The sequence below is a fragment of the Aulonocara sp. 'chitande type north' Nkhata Bay genome, linkage group LG13, assembly GCF_057382095.1.
Source record: "Aulonocara sp. 'chitande type north' Nkhata Bay isolate Kocher_YH1m ecotype deep benthic linkage group LG13, A_spYH_male_GT1.1, whole genome shotgun sequence".
NCBI classification, from domain to species: Eukaryota; Metazoa; Chordata; class Actinopteri; order Cichliformes; family Cichlidae; genus Aulonocara; species Aulonocara sp. 'chitande type north' Nkhata Bay.
The window spans coordinates 12,536,680-12,554,048 of record NC_141356.1 but is presented as its reverse complement, the minus strand read 5'-3'; the positions used below and the strand labels follow the sequence as shown (position 1 = coordinate 12,554,048).

Sequence of the window (17,369 nt, the reverse complement as noted above, 5' to 3'; positions counted from 1 at the left end):
CCTGATATTAAATCACAGTCAGGGTGCCGTTGCCTAACCCATAGAGGACTGTGTGTCCCTTCATTGCAGTTTCAGCAAAACCATTTTTTGGGGTGGTTGTCTCATTGTTGCCCCTCTGATGCACATTTTGCTAATTTCATTAAGACCAAAGCAGCCGAAACTGATTAATAACACCCACGCCACTCAACTTACCAGATCAATGTTGTAGTTAGCTTCTCTGATGATATATTCCGATGAAGACTTTTTAAAAGTGTTCTTTAAATTTTTTAAACTCGTATATATAATATAGAATTCTTAGAAAGAGAAGGGAGGCATAATTTTAGAGGGAAGTGGAATTTAAAATTACAAAGAGTCAGAACAACATTGAAAAGGATGTCTATTTCAATAGCTGGAGTTAAATTCTGGAATGTGTTAAAAGAAGAAATAAAGGTCAGTAGTGATATAAACCAGTTTAAAATAAAACTCAAAAAAGAAATATTAAATAAGTATAAGAATGAAGAAAATGCAATTAACCCAAGACAGCAGTCAAACTCATGTTTATTTTCTTCTGCAAATTAGCAAATCTAAATATAGTTTTAGTTGAACATGTGAAAATATTTTTTTAAGATGTTATGTTCTAAGTTGAAGGCATTGTATACGTTTTTGTTGTTCAAATTTAGATGATGAGGATGTAAACCTGAGGGGGTAGGGCTAAATAAGTATATACTTCTGCCTACTCCCTTTCAAACAACTGTATGGAATGATTTTATGAAACGTTGGTGAATGTATATGTTTGAAATAAAAAAAGAAATGAACTCGACTGAACTGAATATATAGTAAAGAGATGCAAACTTTTACTTTGTGAGAAACTTCTCAGAGTTACTGACCCCCAATGTGTATTTGAAACTTTTTAAAACTGCAATTTCTTTAGTATTTTCTATGGTATTTTGGATCCCCGATAACTTCTTAGGTAGAGGAACTAGGTATATAAATTTCAGAGCTAAACAATATGTTTAAACTCTGTTAAAACCATCAGTTTTACATGAACTCTAAGTGCCACAGTCAGAAAATGTGTTTTTCATATTGGCTTTTTTTTTTTCTCTAACCGACTAAGCATCAAGTTTTAATAACAAAAGAAAATATCGAAAAACTTTAACATCTGTGATTTTTAACATATGATTTTTACTTAAATGTTGTTACCAAAGTCATTGTCCAGTTGTGTTTCTCCCATATTAAAGTTTTTTTTTAAATATTGTTACGTTTTAACTTTGAGCAACTGCTAAATTTGACATTATATTTACCCAAGAAGTTAAAACCAGTCTAATTTCATCTCCAAAGGTTGACTCTGTTCATCTGGACGTAGCATTTTCCGTGAAATGTTTTGTCACTCATCCAAGTGACTTTTTCAGTCTCAACTGAAGGCAGGTTTCCCCAAATCTTATAAACAGTCCATTTGCACAATGACTGAAACCAGCCCACCAAAGGAACGATGGGCTGAGAGGTCAGTTTCTTCATCATAATTATGCAAATTCTCATAACGATTGATTACAAAACACTGATCAATGGCCATGAGTACCATTCACAGTGAGTTGGGGAATGGCTGCAATCACAGCATTGTGAGATGGTGACAGATGTACCCTTAGGCCCCCTCCTCGATTCAGAGATTGTCTTTCCCTTTTCACGTAAATGGCCTCCTTGACTCCACGCTCAAACCAGCGTTCCTCCCTTTCCAGGATGTGAACATCCTCATCATTGAAAGAGTGTCCACTGTTTCTCCCACAGAAAGTGCTACATCCAGAAGAACAGAATAAACTTTTGGAGATTTACTTACCTGGATGATTGACCATGCATCAAGACAGTCTAATTTAAGGTCATTTTCATGAAGGCAAGTTTAATTTAGACTAGGAATGTGTACCCAATCAACTGGTAACTGATCATGTCAGCAGCTAAATACAGTACTTATTTTATATTCACCAGGATCAGACAACTAATTTAAGAAACATCAATCTAAAATAAATTGAATTATGTTCCTTATAAATGATCACAATAATTGTAAACATTGTCTTTAGTTACCTGAGGTCTGCCTTCAGTTGAAACTGTGGGTAAAATGTGTAATATGATGAGTTTGTCTTGAACGTGGAAGTTGTGGGAGCCTAATTTACACCCCACCCCCACAGACATGTGGTCACACTCAAAGTGCAGATGGTTTATTTTCAGCATAGAAACAACTTTTTTTTTCCAAGATGTAGCCCACATTCAAGTTTCGTTGATACTAATCAGTTGATCTGTGCTGTTTTATAAACCTAACATAGTGGCTACATGAAACTAATAATACAAAATAAAAGAAAACTAAACCTTTTATCTATGATACTTTTTCATTTATTGCTTTTTTTTAAATCTAAATTGTTATCACTTATGTATTGATTTATTTCCCCCTAAAATATTAATTTTCTGTACACTTTTTCATGCAATCTGTGTTCACAAGTTTGCTTTGTACAAGTACTTTCAATGCTTGGCGACTGCTTTAGGTTGTTTATAAACCCAGTGATCAGCAGTTTGTGGTGTTGCCAGGCAGAAATAGAAATATTTCAACATGAACACGGTCCTGCATAGATGACTGACATATTGAGATACTTTTAAATGGTAGGCCTGTTTAAGATTCAAACTATCAACTGACAACATAAATGTATCTGTGAGGAGTTTACTGTGGCCATAGATGACAGCAACAACAAGTAATTTTCTCATAGACTTTAATTTTACATCTTTATAAAACCAGAGAACTGCCACCTGCTGGCCTTTTGATTAAATGTAGGACCCATAATGGATGAACAATTTGTAACTGCAAAAAATTAGACAAAGCTATTTTTTCCAAGCTAGATTGTATTTTATTTCACAAATACAGCTCTGAAGAAAAATACAGTGTCTCATATCACCAGTGCAGTAAACTAAACTAAATAAATATTACCTCAAACCACCCAGTTCTGTTGAATCACAAAAAAGTTTGTTCCCATCTATGTTTTGTACCACAAATAAATTTAGCCTTAGTAGTTGCTTTAGGTTTTTGTTCAGTAGATTCAATAGTTTCAGCATTCTCGCTCTGAAGTTTTGATGACATCTGTGAGTCACTGTAAGAAGAAATTAAATGCTCATTTAAATGCGCATAGAGGATCATAACTTCCATGGACAATTTTTATTTAGTTATTTATTTTTGATATCTCAAAGAAGAGGAGTTTAACAAATGAGGAAAATATCAGGTATTTCAGTTCAAACTTCAGAAAAATAATAATAATAATTTTTGAACATAAAAAACCTGCAACCAAGAAAGCATCTTACAACAATAATATTAATATTACACTACATTGTGTCATAACTCAAAAGATCAGAGGGAAATAAATTGTTACTGTGAGGGAAAACAAAAGTTATCCAAGAAATTAAACAACAATATAATTAAGTATGATATTAAAAAAAAAACAATGTAAGCTGGATATGATCATTAAATGTCTTATAAAAAGCAATAACATAATAATAACCTTCTGTGATTAATATTTGAATATAAGAAGCCTTCAGAAGAAATGTCATCAGTCTCTTTTCATCCTCCTTATAGGAGTTAAATACAAAGCTAACACAGGAAACCCTTCACACCTACAGGAAGTTTAGGACCACCAGTTAAACTAACCCTAATGTTTTGGACTGCAGGAATTAAAAGTACCTGACGAGGGTGCTCACAGACCTGAGGAGAACATGCAAACTCCAAACTGAAAGGCCCCAAACTGGATATGAACCCGGGTCCTTCTGGCTACCTCACCACCACGGGGCCTTTAGAAGAAATTATGAAACAATTTCTACTTTTAAACTGACATCATCCAACTACTCAACAAAACAATTCTTACAGCCTGAGGCTTCAGCTGAAGAAAGACTTTGGATGGTGTTTACTTATCTCACACTTTCTAATTCCTCTTCATCTTCCCTATCATGTGACCCTGTTTCCTCTTTCCCTTCATCTCTGACTACATGATCTGACCTGTCTGTGCCAACATCAGTCACATCTCCTGTGTTGTTGCTCTCCATACTGCAGCAGCACAGACGTGCCAGCAGCCTGTCAATGGGCCCTTTACACATGAAGGCAAACAGAATGAAGTCCAACAATGAACTAAACAGAAAAAAGATCATAATGATAAAATCAGTAGCTGTCTCAGGGCGACGTGGACGCAAGCTGACAGGTAATAGAATGACTGCAGGAAGGTTTATGAGAAAGTAATTAAGCAGCAACAGAACCAAGGTTCCTACAATTCTTCGTTTTTCTTCAGTGGGTACTGAGGTGGCAGCAGGCAGAGCTTTAAGTGTCCCAGCGAGACAGAAGATGAACAGGGGGGCAGGGAGGGCGGCATAAATAATTAAACGTACAAATTCATATAAAAATACAGCAAGAGCAACACTAACAATACAAAAGGCCCAGACCAGAACACAGACCAGCACAGAACCCTCAGTTTGTCTGAAACAGTCCAACAGTGGGCAGGCGATGAAACAATACCTGCAACACAAAACAGAAAGATGATCATATTATCACACAGAATAGTTTGTTTTTGACCACAGTGATCCTTCAGAGTACATAATAATAATCAGAGAGATGCAAGTACACACACACACACACACACACTGGTACCTTTCCAGAGCAATGCACAACCTGAAGTAAAGACTGGCCGTCACAGCAAAATTGTAAAAGAAAGATGCACTGTTGTCATACAGTGTCCTCCACCAAAGGAACGTCATGCTGCGATGGATTAGAACGGAGATGAGGAGGTTTGTGTAATAGATGACAGGGACCTGATATTTTCGCCCCTGCCAGAAATATTAATTGAAACCACATTAATGCAGTAATAAAGATTATATAGTCATAAGTGTAAATTAATGTGTATGAATAAATAAATATATTTATTTTATGTCTTATAAAGCAAGATAAATATTTTACTTTTATGTTGGAAAACATGAAAATCAATTTCTCCTATAATATATATTTTTATATATTGTGTATTATTCATACACCTCAAAATAAACACAAATTTCAAACACTTACATCTGCACATTGAAGATCAAATTAATTTCACATGTATGTCCAACAGAAATAAAATGAATATTTGAGCACTGCACCTTCTTGCTTCACCACAGTGAAGCCAATGTACATGACATACACTTAATATTTTTTTTATTTAACGCCAATTAGTAAGTAAAATTTATTCTCCAGTAGCCTACTTATTTCTCCAGATGCAGAACAAACAGGAAGAATAACAGAAGCAGTTACAAAAAGTGAACAGCAGGTGTCACACTCTGTCAACCTGCTTACTTTGACTATAACAGCAACACAGATGAGTAACAAAATAAGAAACCAAAAAATGTTATGTCCCAAAAACACTATATATATCTATCTATCTATATAGATAGATAGATATAGATAGATATAGGTATATAGATATATATAGAACAGTCAACACTATAGATAGATAGATAGATAGATAGATAGATAGATAGATAGATAGATAGATAGATAGATAGATAGATAGATAGATAGATAGATAGATAGATAGATAGATAGTGTTGACTGTTTTGCTGTAGAATAACAATATAGCCCCCTATTAATCCCAGGAATTTAGAGAATATCTTGATGCATGCACAATTTAGCAAGTAAGTAAATACCCAAAAGTTGATTCTGTTCATCTGGACGTAGCGATTTCAGTGGGAGAAACATTTTGTCACTCATCCAAGTGACTTCTTCACTCTCAGCTGACTTTATAAACAGAACATTTGCATGTGTCTGTGAAGGTCCTCAGTCATCCAGGTCATCGTAGTCTAAGGAGCTTGGAAAGAAAAGCGTCTGGACTTCTTTAAGGTGCTTGAACCTCTCATCCTTAGAGAACATTTGCACAATAACTTAAACTAGCACCACTGAATGAACAATGGGCTTGGAGGTCAGTTCCTTGATCATTAATATGCAAATTCTCATGACCATTGATCAACAACCACTGATCAATGACTTTGATGGTGCTAGTTTCAGTCATTATGCAAATGTACTGTTTATAAGATTGGGGAAACCTGGAGTCAGCTGAGACTGAAGAAGTCACCTGGATGAGTGACGAAATGTTTCTCCCAGAAAACGCTACGTCCAGATGAACAGAATCAACTTTTGGGAACTTAGAGAATAATTTCTAAATAGTAGTGAAGCTGTCAGCACATGATTGGCTTTAAGGAGTTTCATTTATTCATGAATGTGTATGTCAAAAGCCCAACAGTTAACATGGGATGTGCTAATTTTATGACATGACTGTATCTGGTTCAGTGAAGTTGACATTATTGCCCTTTACTTTTGCTGCACCAATAAAATATAATATGGTAAGACTTTATTATTTTATTCTACTATTCCTACACTATCAATGGGCTACTTTTATAGTAAGATGAATCTACAGAGCGTAACTGGAAAGTGTTTGATTGTCAGACTTTTGATTTTATTTGTAAAGATTAAAGTAACTACTTAACTTTAATTATGACTCAACACTCCATGTTTATTTTCTTTCTCCTTTGAGTCAACAGCTTATCTAATTCAGGGTCACATGGGTGCTGGATCGTATCTGACATCTGGCAGTCTATCGCTGGGCTAATTTTTAATTTTTTTCATTTTTATATGTTATTCTTTTCTTTTTGTTTTTAATTTTAATTTAGTGTTTTGTTTTTGTTTTTTGCTAAGTTTTTTTAATTGTTCACAAACTTATATAGACATAAAAAGATTGGACGTATTTACGTACCACACCACATGCACAGCAGAAGAACAGTATGGTCACTGGAAAGAAGAAGCAGACCTCGATCCATATCAGGACTCCCCACATCTCCAGCTGACTTTCTGTGTGGTGGAGTTGCTGTAGAAGAATTTTCTACTCTCTTTAAAAAAATAATAATAATAATAATAGTAACAATAATAATAGCAACTCAAAATACTGCCACATGCTTGTATGCATGCCTGACAATAGGATGATGGCTTGTGTCCTGGGGAATCTCATCCCACATCTAGGATGATGTGGGTACAAGGGCATCACTGAGGTGGAAAGTGACCCAGAGGTTTTCCATTGGCTTTAGGTGAGTTTGGGGTCCAGTCAGTGGAATTAATTCCTTCATCCTCCAAGACTGCCTGCTCTCACTACATAAGGATGAGTATTGTGTTGCACCAGGAGGAACCCAGAACCCTCTGCACCAGTGCAGGGTCCTGATACTAAATCACAGTCAGGGTGCCGTTGCCTAACCCATAGAGGACTGTGTGTCCCTTCATTGCCTCTCCAGACCATCACTGACCCACCACCAAAACGGTCATGCTGAATTATGTTACGGGCAGCATTATGTTATCCATGGCTTCAGACATTTTGACACCTGTCATGTGTGCTCAAAGTAAACTTGCTTTCATCTGTGAAAAGCACAGGATAACAGTGGTGGCTCTGCCACAAACCCCACTTGGCAAATGCCACTTGGGCTCCATGGTGTCGGGCAGTGACCACAGGGCCCACTAGTGTATATTGGGCTCTCATGCTACCTTCATGAAGTTTGTTTTGATTGTTTTTTCAGAGACATTCACACCAGAAGAGTGATGGAGTTCATTTTGTAGGTCTCTGGCAGTGCTCACCCGGTTCTTTACTGAAACCGGTCATGCTGATAGGTTAAGGACCTTCTACAGCTCTGCCCAGCTTTCCTAGAGTAACTGTCTTTCTCCTGATACTGTCTTGGGAGACCCAGGAAACCCTCTAACTACTTTAGCATGGCATGTGTAACCTCTGTAGGGTCCAGATATTTCCTCATGAAACCAGTAGTGACCCTACCCAAATGCAAAACTGAAAAAAATACTGAAAAGATCCATCCATCCATTTTCTTCCGCTTATCCGAGGCCGGGTTGCGGGGGCAGCAGCCCAAACAGAGAAGCCCAGACCTCGCTCTCCCCAGCCACCTCCTCCAGCTTATCCGGGGGAACACCAAGGCATTCCCAGGCCAGCCAAGAGATATAATCTCTCCAGCGTGTCCTGGGTCTGCCCCGGGGCCTCCTCCCGGTGGGACATGCCCAGAAAAACTCTCCCAGGAGGTGCTCAGGGGGCATCCTTGTCAGATGCCTGAACCACCTCACCTGGCTCCTTTCGATGTGGTGGAGCAGCGGCTCTACTCTGAGCCCCTCCTGAATGGCCGAACTTCTCACCCTATCTCTAAGGGAGAGGCCAGTCACCCTTTGGAGGAAGCCCATTTCTGCCGCTTGTATTCGCGATCTCGTACTTTCGGTCACTACCCACAGCTTGTGACAATAGGTGAGGGTAGGGATGTAGATCGACCCGTAAATTGAAAGCTTTGCTTTTACACTCAGCTCTCTCTTCACCACAACAGACCGGTACAGCATCTGCATCACTGCAGCCACTGCACCAATCCACTGAAAAGATAAGGACGGATAAAATGCAGGTGACTTCAACATACAAAACCATTTTTGTTTTGGGGTTGTCTCATTGTTGTCCCTCTAATGCACCTGTTGTTAATTTCATTAACATTGATTAATAACACCCCATGGCACTCACCTTACGCTGATTAAAAACATTTAAAAAGTGTTCTTCTATTTTTTTAAGTAGTATATATAGTATAGCATTTAAATTAAAGACATGCAAAATTTTACTTTGTGTGAAACTTCTCAGAGTTTCAAGCCTCCAATGTACATTTGGAACTTTTTAAAACTGCAATTTCTTTCATGTTTTTTATGGTGTTTAAGATCCCTGATAAATTTGGGGATAAAAAAATTGATTTAAGCTCTGTTTAAAAATATAAAAACCAACCACTTGTAACTTTTTAAATTTCAGCAACTGTTATATTTGTCATTCTGTTTACCCAAGAAATTAAAACTAGCCTAATTTAAGGTAGCCTTCATAAAGGGAAGTTTAACTTTAGAATTAATTCATTAGACTAGTAATGCATACCCAACAAACTAGTAACTGATAATGTCAGCAGCTAAACACATTGATCAAATCATCATTTAGTCAAAACAAAATTAAATAGTCCATTACCAGTGATCACATTTATATCCACTCACATTAAGAGCAACTCACTGCAGACAATCTCAGTGTACTTAATTGCACTATTTATAAAGTTTTTCTTCATAATTATGCATACATCTAAAATAAATTGAATTATGCTCCTCTTCACGTATAAATAATAACAATAATTGTAAACATTGTCTTTACTTACCTGAGGACTGCTTTCAGTTGTAAAATCTTTAATATGATGAGTTTGTCTTGAACATGCAAGTTGTGGTGGCCTAATTTACACCCCACCCCCACTGACATGTGGTCACACTCAAAGTGCAGATGGGGTTTTTCTTCAGCATAGAAACACTTTCTTACCCAAGATTACCACATTCAAGTTTCATATACACTAATCAGTTGATCTGTGCTGTTTTCTATACCTAACATAGTGGCTACATGAAACTAATAATACAAAATAAAGGAAAAGTAAAGCTTTTATCTATGATACTTTTTGATTTTTTGCTTTTAAAAAAATCTAAATTGTTAACAGTTATTTATTGATATCTGTCATTGTTAAACTACCCAAAATATAAAATTTCAGTCATCTTTTTCATATAATCTGTGTTCCCATGTATTCTTCTTACAAATAATTTAAATGCTCAGTGACTGTCTATGTTGTTTGTAAATCCAGTGATCAGCAGTCTTTATGATGTCATAATTTGTGGTGATGCTAGGTAGAAATAGAAATATTTCTACCTGCATAGATGACAGATGATTGAGATACCATATTGAGATAAGGTAGATCTGCATAAGGTTCAAACTATCAACTAACAACATAAATGTGTTGGTGACGGGTTTACTGTGATCATAGATAACAGCAACAACAAGTACTTTTCTCATAGACTTTTATTACTTATATATTATTTACAGGAAAGTCTTCTTTTACATCTTTAAAAACATTGAAGATACAAAAACTTTATGTATTTCAACATTGTACAAAACTCGTATCCACATCACAAGTATTCTTGCTGCCTCTTCAGTCCAGTTATTAACAATAAAGGAGAGATGATGACATGAAGTTGTTGTCCTGCTGCAGTATCTGAACCTGTGGTAAAGCAGCTTCGTTATTAAAATCACTGTAATCAGCTACATTTGCAGGATTGTCTTGGCTACGTATAAATATCATATACATAATAAATAGTACAATATTATTTCTAAAACTCAGTAGATCAGAGGAAATGGAAATGTTATTGTGAACGAACACAAATATACTATATATTTATAATCTGATTATAATTATATATATCAGATTATAATCTATATAATCTATATAAATATATATAATCTATATGTTACCCTTAAATGATCCCATAAGAAAAAAAAAATCACATAAATTCAAGTTACAGAGAACTGAATATATTATTTGGACATGCTGTAGAAACAAACTCACTTCCGTCACTTGCCTCTCTGGGGAGAGGTAAGTGTCTTGTTGTTTTTCCTCGGGCTGGGGATCCTCTTGATAATGTATTGCTTTCTGTATATAGTGTTGGTTGTGTTCTCTCCCTCTTCTTCCGTCTCCCTGCCTATGTTTATGTTTGTTCCCGGATGTTTTGGGTCACTGGAAGGATTGCAACACCTGAAGTGTTTCTGCACTGGAGGCTGCCACACCTGCTGCCCATCACTAGCTGCAGCTGATGGCCTCGTTAGGAGCACACTATTTAAGAGTGTGGCTGATCTCCAGTTGGTGTGGGATTATACCAGAGTGAAACTTGTTAGTACTACCATAGACTAACATGCATGAAAGGCCTCGCTTCAGTGAATGGCCATATGTTACGCCCCCTCCCTTAAACCCGGGGTGGCCACCGGTCAGAGCAGCGCAAGGGAGCGGGCGTAACATAAGTGGGAACTTGTCCGAGATTATTCTCGTGGTGTGTGGCGGTTATGGCGCAGTTCAGGTTAGAGGATTTTAATGTGCAGCCTTCAGTGGAGGATCTAGGGAGGTGTTGAAAGGATGATCTCTGTGCTGTTGCCGCCCCATTACGGTATTGTGGTGGCCAGGTCGCTGAAAAAAGAAGATATGAAAGCTCTTGTGGTTGGGGGGTTGGTCACTCTCCAACCCATCTAGCGATGCCCTTAATGCGTTTGAACGTATTGCCCTGGCCCTGCACTGGCCCAAAGAGGTTTGGCCTTTGCCGCTGCAGTGTAAACTGGTCGGTAAGGTGCAGGTGTGTGCAGCTCTCACCCTTGAGGACAGTTTGGTGTATGATAAGGTATGGAGTGCCATTCTCAGAGGCTTACAGACAGTGTTTTGGGTCCCTCCGAAAGCCCCCCACGCAAACCTTTCTTGAGTTTGCAAGGGAAAAGGGTATATTGTTTGATAGTTGGAGTCAGGCGAGTGGTGTTGTAGACTTTAAGTCGCTGTGCGAGTTAATATTGCTGGAGGAGTTTAAGAACTGTTTTCCTGAGCAGACAGTGATGTACCTGAACATGCAGAAGGTGGCCACGTTACAAGAGGCAGCTGTCCTGGCCGAGGAGTTTGCCCTAACGCATAAGGCAGTGCAACAAATAGAATAGTGTTATTGTAAATTGTGTGAGAACATGATTGTGACTGTCCTGAGTGAAGTATTGCAAACTGTGGAAAGAGTGATTTTGAATGTTCTGAGTGAAGTATTTTGCAAGTGTCAGAGGCATAAAGTGAGACATGAGTAAGAAAAGGAATAGGAAGTGAAGCAGGGGTAACAGCCAGACAGACTGACAAGGGTGCAGACAGTAAACTGGATAGCAGAGGGTGATACTGCAGGTCACCAGCTGCCCCTAGGGGACACAAAATAAATAAAGTAGAATGAAAAAATATGTAATAATACTAAAACCCCTTTTAGTATTATTACATTTTTTTTGGCGGGCCAGACCTTAAAAGACCCTAAAACAGAAAAAGTCCAGTTTCCTGTTTTTGAAAAAAAAAGAGAAACCAAACACTCTTTATAGATAAACAATAATAAAGGTATAAATAAAGAATAAGAATAAATAAGTAACAATTAATAAAACTGAATGCATTCTGAGAATTATGAAAGATAATTCTTGAAAAATGCCCTAAACGTTAAAGGGAGCAGTTGCACATTAAACAGTTTGGTGGATGGAGAATCACAAGCTGGGAAGTTCACCTGCAATATCACTGTGTCTGAGTGGACTCGGAAAGACTGTCTGAGTTTGAAATTTGCCACAGATGGAGTAAAGTTTCAACAGAAGAGACTGAAAAACAAGACAAGGCTGAAGAAAAATTGCCCAAAGGATCACTGAGAATGCACATCCCATGTGGAAAAGAAATAGAACAAACTTCATATAGTGAATCATAGAAGGCTTATATGATTTACTCATGAAAGCGGCCACTTTCTCATTACTTTCATATATTGTTTTAGGAAGTATCCAAAACATACAAATTTCATTTATGTAATTTTTCAAGGGATCTTGTATCTGTTTTCACTCTTGTATGCTTTTCATACATGTTTCACACAAGACAGATGCAAACTTTATAAGATTTAAATATATCTTTTTCATATGGGATGTCACAGCCATGAACTGCTGCGGGATGTGGGAGAGAAAGACAGCAGCAGACAGAAGGAGGAAGAAGATAACAAGGAGGGAGAAGAGAACATGGAGGAACAATGAAGACTGTTTTTAGTGTGGGGACACGTGAAAATCAGGTTAAGGAAAACCAGGAAAAAACTGAGGCCGACTGACTTGGTGTGGAGGTTGAGAAAGGGTCAGAATATTGCAACATGTTTGATCTGGCTAATGTATTTTTCAGTAAAAAAAAGTGTAATCCTGGCAGTTAGCTTTGGGTTGCTTTCTCTTTCCAGGCAAAAAATTATACTCATCCATGGCCTAAACCAGTCCCTAAGATTTTTTACAGTGCACTTAAAGAAAACTTGTCAGGTTTAATCCCTATGGAGAGATCAACATTTTTGGATACGCAAATTTAATAATCTGTCCTTTTTAGCAGGCCTGCAAGATTAAAACTAAAGTGCTATAAAATATCCTACCTAGAGCAGTTGCAAGGTTAACCCCCTTCATTAGGCTTTGGAGAAAAATGTACCTATCTGGGACCTACAAAAGTTGATTCTGTTCATCTGGACGTAGCGTTTTCAGTGGGAGAAACGTTTTGTCACTTATCCAAGTGACTTCTTCAGTCTCAGCTGACTGCAGGTTTCCCCAATCTTCATTCTCATGACCATTGATAAATGGTCAGGAGAATTTTGATATTACATGGTTATTACTTTGGTAGTTGCATAGTAATAACTTAGAAATTACCGGATTATTACCCTGTTGTTTCCCCCTTGTTATCCTACTATTCACCTTTATTACCAAGCTGTAATAGAAACTGCTACCATGTATAATTTCAATATCCAATAAGCAATCTGTTTAAGGTCTTTCTATACATATTTCTGCATGTTCATTTCGTAGTACAAGTAAATTATTATATATATCTTAGAGGTTGCTTTAGGTGGCTGATAACCCCAGAGATGAGCAATCTTTAGAATAATTAAATTTATATCCATAATCACATATTGTGTATGCTACCGTTGTATATAGTGTATTATCTTCTTTCTTTTTTATTTGTCTGTATTTTTCTTCTGCTATCTGTACACACAAATTTCCCCAACGTGTGATCAATGAAGTCGTATCTTATCTTATCTTAGAGACTTGATGAGACTGCAAACTTATCAGTAAAGTTGTTATTAATATTAGTAATATTATTGCAAGATATATAATACAATAATGATGGTAAGTTTAACAAAAAGTGAAAAATCCAGTTGACTATAAACCCAGATAATTATACAGAAAACCTTTAAAATATTAAAGAAAACAATGCACTGCAGAGCAGCAAAAAGAGCAACAACAATTCTTTGTACCTTTATTAAATCCTTAAGCATTTAATAATAATGTTTCCCTTGAAATGTATGTAATTCATCTGTACAAAACCTCTATCCACATGACCAGCTGGTGTGTTTGTTCAGTCCAGTTATTTACAATAATATTCGAATATAGTGGTGGTGTAGAAACTTCATTACTAAATTAACTGTAATCAGCCAGCAAGCACAACCTCAGTACTAAAATGGTTATTGTATCGCAATATACAATTTTATACAAAACATACATATATATATGTGTGTGTGTGTGTGTGTGTGTGTTGTGTGTGTGTGTGTGTGTGTGTGTGTGTGTGTATACATATATATAGTTATATTCTTCCTTTGATCTGTTGAGCTAAGATACAATATTATGCTATCCTTATAATATATATATATATATATATATATATATATATATATATATATATATATATATATATATATATATATATATATATATATATATATATAGTAAATACAACATTAATTGGAAATCTAAAACCAGAGCCACTTCAGCTGAGAGTAGTACTGCTCAGATTCTTGGTATTTATCTGTTGTTTGATGGCAACATTAAATAATATTTGTAAAGGATGCTGTTTGATTATTTTCTCTGTTCTCTCTACATTTGACTCACTTTGACTGCATCAGCTGTCCTTTCCGTGTTACCATCAGTCACAGTGATAATCAGCTGCTACATCTGATACAGTGATGTTCATACTACAGCAGCACAGACAGACTAGCAGTTTGTCTATGCATCCTTTTTGCATGAAAAGGAACAAAATCAAGTCCACAAAAGGACAAAGCAGAAACAAGATTGAAACTGGAATGAAAAGACAGAATAAATTTATATCTGCTAAAAAATCTAAAATTGGAAAAATCAGTGTGGGAAGAATCATGACAAAGTAGTTAAAGAACAACAGAACCAAAGTTCCCAGACTTCTTCGTTTGTCTTCAGTGGGCACTGAGGTGGCAGCAGGCAGGGCTGTGAAAGTCCAGGCTAAGCAGAAGATGGACATAGGGGCAGGAAGGAGGGCATAAATAATTAAACGTACAAATTCTTTTAAGATTATGGCAAGAGGAACACTGACAATACAAAAAGCCCAGACCAGGACACAGACCAGCACAGAACTCCTAGTTTGTCTGAGGCAGTCCAACAGTGGGTAGGCAAAGAAGAAACATCTGTAACACAGGATGCGAACATATTATGATTATCACAGTACAGAATGGTATGTTTCTGACAATAATGATGCTTTCCAGTAGAAAACAACATTCATAGACATCCAAGTACACAGATGGAAGTACCTTTCCAAAGCGATGCACATCTTGAAGTAAAGACTGGCCATAGCACATGAGACGTGAATCATAACACAGATGCTTCGTTCCACTCTCGCCACCCAAGCAATCATTATACACATCTGGATTAGATTGGAGATGAGGAGGTTTGTGTAAGAGATGATGGGGACCTTAACTCTTTGCACCTGTAGGAAATACATGTTAAAATTAAATTTCCACTTTATTTCCTCTCCTTCACACACATATGTTATATCTTTCTTTTTACTTTCTTTTTTTTTAACTTTCTTTTTATTGTTTTTATTTAAACATTGTACAGTGGGGGTAAAGGATAACAACAAACAGAAGATAAAAAGAAAGAAAAAAATGATAAAATAAAAAGTAGGTAAATAAATAAATAAACCAGGTGAAAAAAAGAACGTGTTGGGTCACCATTTTTCTACAATTTGATTATTTCTCATTATCAGTGTGATGGTCTTTATCCTGTCGAGTTTGTACTCAGTCCATTTCTCCCACTTTCAATGGTATTGATCTTCCTGAGTCCTTATTCTCTAAGTCAATTGTTCCATGATTTGTATTTCATCTATAATTTTGATCTATTCATCCTGCGATGGTGGGTCTATCTTGTACATTTTCTTGTGATTGCCAATTTACAGGCTGCAAGCATAATTTTCAATATGTCTCTATCTTTGTTGAACACATTTCCTGTAATGACACCAAGACATAATAATGTACAAGACTGAGATACAGCATAACCCAGAATTTTAACCTATAACTAAATGAACATCTTCCTCAAATTTCTGGATTTTGGGAGAGAACCAAAATACATGGGAATGATTCACAATTACATCTCCACAGCTTTTCCAACACGGTTGTGGTAATGAAGTGTGTTTGTTCCTAATTCTGGGTGTCATAAAAAATCTAAATACATTTTTCCAGCAATGTAATCTTCAGGCACGTAATGATGATGTTGTTGACTGCTGTGTTTTCCAGATTTGTGACCATTCCTCATCAAATATGTTCAGTCCCAAGTCTCTCTGCCACTTCAGTTTTACATATGTTGTTGTTTAATCTCCTGGAAGTTCATAGAATTCCTATCTTTAATTAGTGTACATATCGCTGTTAATCCATTAGGAATCCACTGTTTAAATCTTTGGTCCATAGAACAAGGGAAAAAACCCTTATTATAAGCGATCCATTGAAGCAGTCCGAGCTCTTTTTCCAGTTTGTATTTTTGTACCAGATTAAACCATATTTTTAGCGTAAACTGAGTGACTAAATTCAGCTGTTTAATTACTCTCATTGCTTCTTCTCTGTCTCCTATAAGGCTGTGAATTTCTCTTCCTTGTACTGATTTTTCTAAATTCTTTCATTTGGCTGTAGCTAATTTTTTGGAAAAATGGTTTACAGATTTTCTGGAGGAGGACAGACATTTGTTTAGAACTCTTAAAGATGTTGAAGAAGCAAGCTCCTTTAAGCAAATACTTTGGTGTCCCTCCACTTTCAAAGAAATGTCAGGAGTCCGAATCGCAAAACAAGCGCGTATTCTCGGAAAAGTGGTTGCAGGAGGTGAGCTGGCTTCAAACAAATGATGTGGTGCAGAATATGTGTGAGGATGGAGCTAATGATTTCATTTTCATGATGATGAATTCAAATAATTAGAAACGCTACCAGTGTTTTTCTTTCTTTCTTCTAAATCTTAAAATCATTCAAATACTCACAGACTCATAAAAAAAAATATAAATATTAATTATTATTTACTTACTGCATAAAACACACAGTAGGTGATCAGTATGGTCAAAGGAAGGCAGACACACATGTTGATCCACATCATCACTTCAAGGACATAACGCTCTTCTTGATCATTTTCTGTGATGGGGTTGTTGTATATGAATCTAAGAGGACCTCTTCCTCTGTAAAACACTTTATGGCATAGCAAGTAAAGGAAAACACAGCAGAGTATTAGTGTAATTATTTAGACATTAAATTATTGATGACATTAGTTAAGAAGAAGCAACTTCTGCTGAGCTGAAAGTAAAAACATGAAAGAGCCTCAACTTGTGCCGACAGGGACACGTCTGTAAAATAAAGCTGAGATGAAGAAAAACCGGCTTAAAACCAGTTTGATAGCACTTGATTGAAACTTAACTGATTTTGGTCAGATTTT

At 36.6% G+C, this 17,369-nt stretch overlaps 2 protein-coding genes across 2 annotated transcripts; both read right to left on the bottom strand.

The window, feature by feature from the left end:
• Positions 1-3,912: 3,912 nt before the first annotated feature.
• Positions 3,913-6,854, bottom strand: LOC147315790 (uncharacterized). The gene is made up of 3 exons (XM_086258048.1): positions 6,774-6,854; positions 4,643-4,818; positions 3,913-4,510 (listed from the first exon to the last, which is right to left on the bottom strand). The coding sequence occupies exons 1-3, from the start codon at positions 6,852-6,854 to the stop codon at positions 3,913-3,915; spliced, it is 855 nt and encodes a 284-aa protein (XP_086114174.1).
• Positions 6,855-14,580: 7,726 nt separating this feature from the next.
• LOC147315789 (uncharacterized) lies at positions 14,581-17,083 on the bottom strand. Its single transcript, XM_086258047.1, has 3 exons — positions 16,968-17,083; positions 15,215-15,390; positions 14,581-15,091 (listed from the first exon to the last, which is right to left on the bottom strand). Exons 1-3 carry the CDS (start codon positions 17,034-17,036, stop codon positions 14,581-14,583), a joined length of 756 nt encoding a protein of 251 aa, XP_086114173.1. The 5' UTR covers positions 17,037-17,083.
• Positions 17,084-17,369: the final 286 nt, after the last annotated feature.